The sequence below is a fragment of the Rhagoletis zephyria genome, unplaced genomic scaffold, assembly GCF_001687245.7.
Source record: "Rhagoletis zephyria isolate East Lansing unplaced genomic scaffold, Rhagoletis_zephyria_1.1 Rzeph_scaffold_00090, whole genome shotgun sequence".
NCBI classification, from domain to species: domain Eukaryota; kingdom Metazoa; phylum Arthropoda; class Insecta; order Diptera; family Tephritidae; genus Rhagoletis; species Rhagoletis zephyria.
Genome location: NW_016157174.1, coordinates 252,558 through 263,700, shown reverse-complemented (window position 1 = coordinate 263,700; position 11,143 = coordinate 252,558). Strand labels below are relative to the sequence as shown.

At 35.3% G+C, this 11,143-nt stretch overlaps 1 protein-coding gene across 1 annotated transcript in view; it reads right to left on the bottom strand.

The window, feature by feature from the left end:
- The window catches only part of tweek (transmembrane protein KIAA1109 homolog tweek), a 443,660-nt gene that overhangs the window by 283,711 nt on the left and 148,806 nt on the right, over nucleotides 1-11,143 (bottom strand). Inside the window, exons 7-11 of the mRNA XM_017630557.1 lie at nucleotides 3,023-3,244; nucleotides 2,622-2,954; nucleotides 2,329-2,551; nucleotides 1,978-2,267; nucleotides 1,801-1,915 (exon numbers count right to left, since the gene is read on the bottom strand). Of these exons, the coding sequence (XP_017486046.1) occupies nucleotides 1,801-1,915; nucleotides 1,978-2,267; nucleotides 2,329-2,551; nucleotides 2,622-2,954; nucleotides 3,023-3,244 (1,183 nt within the window). The remainder of the gene's footprint in view (nucleotides 1-1,800; nucleotides 1,916-1,977; nucleotides 2,268-2,328; nucleotides 2,552-2,621; nucleotides 2,955-3,022; nucleotides 3,245-11,143) is intronic.

Below are 11,143 nucleotides of genomic sequence, written 5' to 3'. Positions count from 1 at the left end.
CTCCATTATGCTGTCGGCTCTTTTCGCCAACACTTCTACATCCTCATCCAATGTCGTTAAGATTTGTTGCACCTGCAGAGGCAAACGCCGCAACCAAATTGACTTCAGTATACTCTTATCCAATCGATTATGTGCCAAATCTTTCATCTTTCGTAGTAACGTAGTCGGTTTCTTGTCATTTAATTCGCATGACTCAAAAAGTCGCTTAAGTCTTTTCTCTGTCGACTCACCAAATTCAGTTAGTAGTCTCTCCTTTAACGCTTCGTACTTGCCTGTAGTTGGGGGAGATGCAATAATATCGCTGGCGTGCATTAAGATCGCCGAATCAATTTCGGCGACAACAGTGTAATACTTAATATCGTCTGTCGCGATACCAGCGCGCAAATTGCGCTTCCACCTGAGCAAACCACAGACGTGGATCAGGTTTCCAAAACGGCGGCGGTTTAACAGCAAGGCGCCCCAAATGCAGCATGTTTTCTGCATCCATAAATCTGTCTTCTCCTTCGCTGACCATATTCATCGTCGGGGTCACCAGTTATAGAAGTCGTTTTCTATATTCTTAAATTTATTTGATATAATGAAAATGTCGAATTACAAATCGAAGATGTTGCACGAAAAAGGATTAGAAAAATATATACCAGGAAATGTATGCAACAAGCAAAGGTATGTTTAATTAATTATTTGTTCAAAGTTTATAGAGTTGCCATCTTAGCGAGACGAATAATGTAGTAGTCCTTAACCCTACACATACATATGTATGTGTGCATGGATATGAAATGCAGACCTTCGTTTTATTGAGTTTGCTTCTAAGTAATACATTCACCCATACAAACAATTTCTTATTCTATTTACGTGTGTATATTTTTGGTTTCTTATTAATATCCTTATAATGGCAAACCAAAACATTTAAAAGAAATAAAAAATGTATATGTATTGTTTTTTCTGCTTTTCTTTACTCTCAGTCTTCACCAGACGCCCACTTTTCTCATATAATAAATAAGCGCAATCATTATAATAAAATAACATGCAGATACATCATTGTACTGAAAAGTGTACGCTTGGAATATACTTTAACTACACGTATGCATGGTTGTAATTTATATGTACATACATATACATATATTACCACCATAATTCATATATTTGTGCATATTCCTACATTCCTTTCAACCGAAAACCATTTGCTTAAGAAATGCATACTAACATATACATATGTATGTATGCAGTATGCATAACAAAATGCATACCCAAAACAAACGCGAAAAATATCTCCCATACAACGTCGTTGAAAATTTTTCGCGATAAGTTTATCGCGATAAGCTGTGGTGAGTGATCGCGAATGGATTATTTGCATCGTTTTTCTCATTTACGAGAGGCCGAAATCGGCAATGCTCGGACTTCTCATATTCGAGTGAGAGGAAATTTCTTTCCTTTTTTCGATCGCGAATGAAAGCAGCGGACATTTTTTTGTCGATCGCATTCCGAATGTGAGAGATGATAAGTTTGTTTACATTTTTCACTCGCGATAAAGAATGCAAAAATTGATTTGGAATATTATCGATCGCGATAAATCTCATAAATGAATGAAAACGAATAATCATAAATGAGAATTTCCGAACCCTGGTTGTGACTGAATTGAATATTGACGTTTCAACTGCTTTAGAAGATAAATCTGATTAATATAAAAACAATGAGAAAAATGCTTGAAAGCTGCAATACTAAATCAAGTGAGAATGGTGTATGTATGTTAGAATAAATTTTTTTCGTGAAAAACGCGTTCACCACTAATCTTAAGCATACCAATTCAGTCGTGCTTTGAGGACGTTTCGGCAATGTTTTAGACTCAGGGGCATGGATTTCCAAATCACTGCGGAAGGTGGATAATGACAGTCCATTTTCATTTGGTGCACCGATACTAAAATAGTAATGAAGACCGTTTTTTTTTTTTTTAATTTTGATAAGAAGCACTTCGTATACCTTAGATCGGAGGAGAATCGTTTCTTGCCAGAGAACACAATTGAGCCATTGCGATTTTTTATGGAACCACCTTGCGACATAATATTCGATATATCCTCCTCGGCTGAGAAAAACATCTCTGAGGGGTTCTCCGAAGTGAGGGAAATCGTGCGCTGCACTTCACGGGTCAAGTTATCACTTCCATTGGTAAGAGATGTTTCAGTGGAGAGCTGCATCTGCAGAGGCAAATCGACAATTTCGAATTCAAGCGGATGTGAGAGCGGCGCAGAATGCGACATTTCATCGGGGATCTTAAGAAAAAACGACGCCAGTTATTTTTAACTAATAGAACTTTTTAATAAAATAACTCACCTCTAACTCATCTTCAGCGTCTGCTTCGCCGGTTAACCGCGAATCGGATTTACTAGTTTTGGGTGGTGAAACACGCAGCGTATTGTTCTGAGATTTTGACTTCGTTGCGTCTGAGCCGCGTCTCAACGCTACTTGCACCTGTGATTCGTTCGAGTCTTGACGTAACACTTTCTTCGAAGGACTATCCAAAAGTCGCGCGTAAGGTACCTCGATAGAAGTTTGTCTGATGTTTAAAGTAAAACAAACAATAATACATGTAACCGTAAATGCTTGTGCTATTCGATTCTACTAACCTGTTTGTAGTATATGAGTATCGTTTATTCCGTCTCTCCAGCGTATTCGGTGAACCTACATTCTCGCGAGATTTGCGTCCATTTACATCTGGTATTTCAATGGAATTACCAATTTTTAATTTTCCACCTGCGTCTTTAGTGCACAGTTCGGATTTCTTTAGGCTGCCATTTCGCTGCTCAACAGCTGGCCAATAATGCTTGCCTTTACCGTTGAAATCGGCGCTATCATGAAGCAAAACCGAATGTACGCTGTAAGGGGGAGTGTGAAACACCAGTTGGCCTTGATGTAATATGCTCTCACCAAAACCGTAGTCCTTGTTGTTACTGATAATACTGAGCAACGATTTTTTTTGTTCATGTTAAAAAGATTTTTACATAACTGATTTAACTATTTGACTCACTAATAGCGCGCTATGTTGTAGTTGTCCTGCACATCTTGAGGGGAGGGTTTGAAGAATTTTAAACCATTCCGATTGCTGCCGAAGAACGCGCAACCACCAATGCAACCACAACGTGAAATTTCGGCGCCATTTGACGGAGGCAGAGCGGCAGCCTGACCGCAATTGCTTACATTCCACAAAAACCACAAACGCTTGTACTTAGCATCATGATCGCGTAAAAAGCTGAGACAAAATGAATATGCATGTTTATTTAAATATGGCCATGAAGGGAGACTAAAAACATATGCACTGGCAATAGTATCATATTGCAATGATTTCAAATACATATGTATCTATTCTCATTGCAGTAGTGTACAGCGCGGCGACAATCAACTGTTACTCAGTTTCGTTTAACAAAAGGGTCCTTTATGGATTTGGAGAAGAAAGTATTTTTTGGTAATTTTCCACAGATTTTACTTTAATTTTATTAATTAGTTCAACAATTTTTATTGAGCGTGAGGCAGTTTTTAATGAAAAACTATTGTGGAAAAGCAACAATAATTTTGAAAAAATTATAGAAGTGATAGCTATTTCGGAAATCACCACATTTCCCCATCAGACTTCTTTCAGCTGAATTCGATTCAACGACCCCAGATGACTCAGCCAGTTGCCTACGCACCATGCTAAGTTCGCCTTGGGAATTCTTGTTGCTTCTTTCCACTTTTCCATTTTTGAAGCCAGCTATAATCAAGCGCAGCTCTTCCAGTGCTATTTAAACTTGATCATGTGGTTGTTGGTTTTTGCTAATAATTCTATTTTTAGAATGTTTAACTTTTAGGTGTACTCGTCCTTAAGTTTTTTTTTTTTTTTTTTTGAATTGAATTATATTCAAAAAATTTTATTGGGCTTTATGCCGTTTTTAAAGAAAAACTATTATGGAAAAGCAACAATAATTTTGAAAAAAATGGAAGAAGTGATAGTTATTTCGAAAATCACCACATTTCCCCATCAGACTTCTTTCAGTGGGATTCAATCGAACGACCCCAGCTGACTCAGCCAGTTGCCTATGCACTGTGCTAAGTTCTTGGTGCTTTTTTTCCACTTTTTCATATGTGAAGCCAACTACAATCAAGCGCAGCTATTCCAGTACTGTTTAAACTTGATCATGTGGTTGTTGATTTTGTTGGTTTTTGCTAATAATTTTCTTTTAGAATGTTTAACTTTTAGGTGTACTTGCCCTTAGGTTTTTTTTTTTTTTTGTGCCCTCATAACAATTGTATTCAACAATTTTTATTGAGGCCGTTTTTTTAATGAAAAACTTATTCTGGACAAGCAACAATAATTTGAAAAAATGGTAGAAGTGATAGCTATTTCGGAAATCACCACATTTCCTTATCAGACTTCTTTCAGTGGGATTCGATCCAAAGACCCCAGCTGAATATTATTGTTCTGAGGCCATAAATAACAAAAACAAATAACCTGAGGACGAGCACACCTAAAAGTTGGACATTCTAAAAATATAATTATAAACAAAATCCAACAACCACATTATCAAGTTTAAATAGCACTGGAATAGCTGCGCTTAATTGTAGTTGGCTTAACAAAAGAAATAGTGGAAAAAGCAACAAGAATTTACAAGGCGAACTTAGCACGGTGCGTTGGTAACTGGCTGAGTCAGCTGGGGTCGTTCGATTGAATCCCACTGAAAGAAGTCTGATGAGGAAATGTGGTGATTTCCGAAATAGCTGTCAAAATTATTGTTGCTTTTCTACAATAGTTTTTCATTAAATACGACCTAAAGCTCAATAAAAATTATTGAATATAATTGTCATAAGGCCATAAAATAACAAAAACAAATAACTTAAGGACGAGCACACCTAAAAGATAAACATTCTAAACATAGAATTATTAACAAAAACCTACAAAACCAACAACCACATGATCAAGTTTAAATAGCACTGGAATAGCTGCGCTTGATTATAGTTGGCTTCACAAATGAAAAAGGGGAAAAAAGCAACAAGAATTTGCAAGGCGAACTAAGCACGGTGCGTAGGCAACTGGCTGAGTCAGCTGGGGTCGTTGGATTGAATCCCACTGAAAGAAGTCTGATGACGAAATGTGGTGATTTCCGAAATAGCCATCAAAATTATTGTTGCTTTTCTTTAATAGTTTTTCATAAAAAACGGTCTCAAGCTCAATAAAATTGTGAATATAATTACACAGGCCTACAAAATTTAAAAAAAGTTCAGACCCTGGGACTAGCTTATACTTTTCTAAAGGTTTTTGTTGCGCTGAATCTGAATCCAGAATCAGTTTTGCTCGATTGGCTCAGGTTTTCGAGATATTTGAGCCTAAACATGCGAAAACCCCGACTTTTTGCTATATTCGTAATGTATTTTCATCAAGAATAGTTCGTTTTTTTAATAAACCATTTAAAAGTAAAATATTTACCCTTAATAATGCTGTTTAACTCAACGTGATGTCTTGTTTTAAACCTGAGATATTGTCCATTGAAGTTTATGAGTTTTGCGACATTACTTCTTTGCACAAATGCTCGGAAGAACTGAATATAATTCATTCAAGTTAAACATTCTAAAAATAGAATTATTAGCAAAAACCAACAAAACCAACAACCACATTATCAAGTTTAAATAGCACTGGAAAAGCTGCGCTTAATTGTAGTTGGCTTAACTAAAGAAATAGTGCAAAAAAGCAACAAGAATTTACAAGGCGAACTTAGCACGGTGCGTTGGCAACTGGCTGAGTCAGCTGGGGTCGTTCGATTGAATCCCACTGAAAGAAGTCTGATGAGGAAATGTGGTGATTTCCGAAATAGCTGTCAAAATTATTGTTGCTTTTCTACAATAGTTTTTCATTAAATACGACCTAAAGCTCAATAAAAATTATTGAATATAATTGTCATAAGGCCATAAAATAACAAAAACAAATAACTTAAGGACGAGCACACCTAAAAGATAACCATTCTAAACATAGAATTATTAACAAAAACCAACAACCACATGATCAAGTTTAAATAGCACTGGAATAGCTGCGCTTGATTACGAAATGAAAAAGGGGAAAAAAGCAACAAGAATTTGCAAGGCGAACTAAGCACGGTGCGTAGGCAACTGGCTGAATCAGCTGGGGTCGTTGGATTGAATCCCACTGAAAGAAGTCTGATGACGAAATGTGGTGATTTCCGCAATAGCCATCAAAATTATTGTTGCTTTTCTTTAATAGTTTTTCATAAAAAACGGTCTCAAGCTCAATAAAATTGTGAATATAATTACACAGGCCTACAAAAAAGTTCAGACCCTGGGACTAGCTTATACTTTTCTAAAGGTTTTTGTTGCGCTGAATATGAATCCAGAATCAGTTTTGCTCGATTGGCTCAGGCTTTCGAGATATTTGAGCCTAAACATGCGAAAACCCCGACTTTTTGCTATATTCGTAATGTATTTTCATCAAGAATAGTTCGTTTTTTTAATAAACCATTTAAAAGTAAAATATTTACCCTTGATAATTCTGTTTAACTCAACGTGATGTCTTGTTTTAAACCTGAGATATTGTCCATTGAAGTTTATGAGTTTTGCGACATGACTTCTTTGCACAAATGCTTGGAAGATACAACACGAAAAGAAACAGATTTGTGGTATACGTTTAGGCGTCTTTATTTACATAATGAAGGTATGTGTATATTATCATGTACATATATTATATATCATGTATATCATATATCATATATATATCATGTATATTATATGTATATTATCAAATGAAATTCCTAGAGAATTTCTCATGCATTCATTTCTTCGTTAAATTCTTAAACGAAATAAGTTTACTCTATGCACGCGCACATACATTCGTGTTGTATCTTTCAAGCATTTGTGCAAAGAAGTAATGTCGCAAAACTCATAAAATTCAATGGACAATATCTCAGGTTTAAAACAAGACATCTCGTTGAGTTAAACAGCATTATCAAGGGGAAATATTTTACTTTAACTGGTTTATTAAAAAAAACGAACTATTCTTGATGAAAATACATTACGAATATAGCAAAAAGTCGGGGTTTTCGCATGTTTAGGCTCAAAGGGGTTTTGATGCACCACGTGGGTCGTGATAGCCCACTCGCTGCAAGATAATTTCAAATTATTATTTTTCTATATAGAGCCCACATAATGGTTTAAACATTCCTACCTGAGTTTTCTCTCTAGCACACGCTCCTTATAGGTATGTATATACAAATTTTAACTTTTAGAAGTAGTTTTCCTTTTGTCGGTTGGAAATTATGTTTTCGATGGACTCCGTTTAACTTCGCGTTAATTTTTCACTGCTTCTCCAAGCATAGGAAATCGAAATTGCCGATCTTTGGTATGCTGATCTGATGTTAACCAACGGCTTATATCACATTTTTGGGTACAAAAACAAAATACATGCAGGATGACAATAATTACGTTTAGATTTTAGCAACATCCGCGCTCAGCTATGTAGCAACATGCGCGCTCAGCTATGCAGCAACATGCGCGCTCATCTCCGACTAACAGCGTTGTGAAGCGAAACAATAATGCCTACCTTTGCAAAACTTTTAATTACGTTTTTGTTTTAGACTATTGCGGCATTACACATTATCAGGTCTATTCTTCTTATTACTAAAAAATGTTACCAGTTCTTGTCACCACGATTCTAGTTATGTTGGTAATGCAGTTAAAATATTCGGCAATTCAGCTATGAAGAATTGTGGAAATGCTGGCATTGCATGAGATGGTAACAAAATTTACCGCTTATAAGAGTACACAAAATTCGAAAAGGGTTTAAAATTTGACAGGAACTTAATTTACCGGTTACAAAACTTTTATTACCAGCACAGAATAGACCTGTATGTGTGCTTATGAGTAGTTGTCGATAAAATCAAAATTACTTGTTTTTATTTGGAAATTTCGATGCTTGATTTTTTACACCTTACGCGTCGATGTATATGCGTGTAAAAAACGCCTATTGTATATGTATATAAGCATGATTCATGATGCAATAATGAAAGGTGTTATACGTCGGCAACTTCTCGCTCTAATCCGCCATCTTGAACTACCTTAGGAGAAACTGTGTTGTTTCTTTGCTAATTTCACTGAACATTTCCCAAAATATTAGAAAAAAATTCTAAACAAGCTACATTGATTNCCTGTTGCGCCTTTGCATTAGTGTGTGCGTTGTGCTTTAGACACGTTGAAGTAAGTTGAAACCAGGTTTTTGTTTGTTAAAAACCTAAAAAGCCATTCATTTGCAGATTGTTTCTACGCTTCTGCTGTGCTGCGTACCTGCTTCACCCGTGTATTAGATTGCAGCGTTCCTGTTAATATAAACATCGTCGTTTAAGTACAAAACCGCGTAACTGACATTTGCTGCTAAAAATTGGATTTGCTCACACAAGTTCTTGCCTCAATCCTTATCCATTCTTCCTGAAACATACTAGCCAAAAATGCGATTGCTTTTTAAAAAAAGATAAACCATTTTGAAATATGAGTGTTTTCACTCTCTAGAAAATAATTTATGCAACCTCGCTGGGTTTGCTTTATCTTGATACGCGGTTTTGCATTTTATTGATACACGGTTTTGTACTTTAAACGACGATATGTAGATGTATGTACATATATATCACATATATTGAATTAGATACATATGTATGTATAGACAATTAATGATGCGTACATAATTTTTTTTATGTTGAAACTAGATATGTAGGTATATAGCAAGAATGATAGAATACAAGATTGCGCCGATCAGAGAGGATTTTTGAGAATAACTTTTGTGTGACGTCACACTGGTGCAATTGCGAGAGAGAAATGCCAAAGCGTGAGCAAGAATGGAAGAAGAAGAAAAAATGTTGCAAGGAAAACGTAAACAAGTTGCACCAGTGTGACGTCATGCAAACAACGATTCTGTCAAATTCGTTAAGAGAGGAATAACGGTCCGAGATCGGCGCAACCTTTGTATTCTCTCAATCGTGGGTATATAGTATGTTATTATTATTATTCGGTTCAAAAAAGTCCTATCTCAAATGAAAATACTTTGAAAATGTGCTGAGATAGGGCGTTTTTGGATCGCCAGCTGAGATAGGGTGTTTTTGAACCGAGTTCTGAGGTAGGGCATTTTTCAGTCAAATTCTAAAGTAGGGCGTTTTCCAACCACATTTTGAAATAGGGCGTTGAAAAGTTGTCTGATGTCGAGTGTTTTTCGATAGTCGCATTTTTCGGTATATGGAAGACGATTAAACACCATTTGTTTTTATATCGATTCTAAAAAATCAACGGTAATTTTTAGCCACTTCAAACTTGCATATAATAAGACTTAAATTGAAGGGGCTATAAAACTGAGTGCTCAAAAAAACTGTAACATTTCTGAGAAAAAAGTGTGAATTTTGGGTGAAAATTTGTTGTATTTTTTGTAGTTTTCTACGAAGTTTTAAAATTGGGTTTATATGGGTTTTGTTAGAAATTGAACTTTATTTTTATTGCAAATTCTTAGAAATAAATTAACATGAGAGGGAAATAATATCACTTTGAAATGGGGTTGCTATTGATATGACCGATACTGTATGTATATAATAAATTTTGTACAATTAAAAATGAAAGTGGATTTACTAAAATGAACACAACGTATTAATTATAAATTCTGAAATATATTGTTAATTTCAAAAACAAATAAATAAAACATTAAAAAGCTTGCTGTATGACTCGAACTTGGATGTACGTGAACTTGGGTAATGTATAATTGTTTATATGATTCCTCAAAGTATTACTTATATAACACTGTGGAACACAAAAAAAAACCTTAGTGCGAATATATCAGGTTTAATAGCTGTTGGCCATACCAATAATGCCTCATACTCCGATTTACTAGATCAATTCGTGTTCACCGAGAAAAAAATATTTCACGATCCAAAAATCTGAAAAATCTTTTTTCTCCAAATTTTGAACATTTATCGTTTTTGGTCTATATTTTGTGGCAAATACCATACAAAGCAAATATAGGCCAAAAAACGAAGAATTTTCAAAATTGCGAGAAAAGAATTTGGCCGCTATACTCAGATTTTTGAATCGTGAAATTTTTTTTCTCGAGAACACGAATTGATCTAGTAAAACTGAGTATGAGGCATTATTGGTATGGTCAATAGCTATCAAACCTGATATATGCGCACAAGAAGCCCAATTGAAAGAGGGGGACAAAATATCACACGTAAATGAATTCCTCTATTTGGCCTGTACAATATAAGGGAAACATTTCAAATTCATAAGGGATAATTTTCTTAGTGATGCGACTTATATAAGGAATTATATATGCCATACTGTTCTAGCTGTGTATTCATCAGCTCAAAAATTTTAAGCATATTATCATATTCCTGTGAATAAAAACACGCCTAATTTTATTATTTTAATTATCTACAACTTTATGAGACTACCAAGCCATATATATACCTATTCAGATAATCGGAACGTTGTTGAGAAGGCTTATGCTTAGTACTTTTTCAACTAAAAGGCTTTTTTCCTTCCTTTTTGGTTGTTGTTGTTTCCGACAGGGTGGGTGTATGATGTATTTTGGAACGAATTTCCGCCATCCCTTGTCAAATTTGGTTTGGAGACAAACCGGTTTCGGCGTTGTGCCATCTTCAGTGTCATTTTTCGTTCTGCATAATTTTTATTATGCTTTTTTTCTTCCCGTTTTTCTTGTACTTCCAAAATACAATATTGACCTAAGGTAGTTCGATTTCGAGCTGTCACAACGTACAACACCTTTCATTATTGCATCATGAGCATGATTCAATAATTAAAGGTTTCCTCATTATTGACATTCGACTTTTGACACTCCCTTAGCTGCCTTACAAAAGCTTTGCACACACACACGAACCCACACACAGTGCTTTGCTAAGGGAGCCGATTTTGTCAAGAGGGAGCGAGAAAACTGCTTTTTGAGCAAACATTTTATTATTGAATCATGGTATATAAGTACGTATATAGGTACATACATACATAGTAAATACATACATACATAAGTACATAGGAATAAACGATCACCATATATGTAATACTCCTATATTGGCAGTAAGAGCTAGTACCGTCCGAAAACACTACAGTACAGATATATCAATAA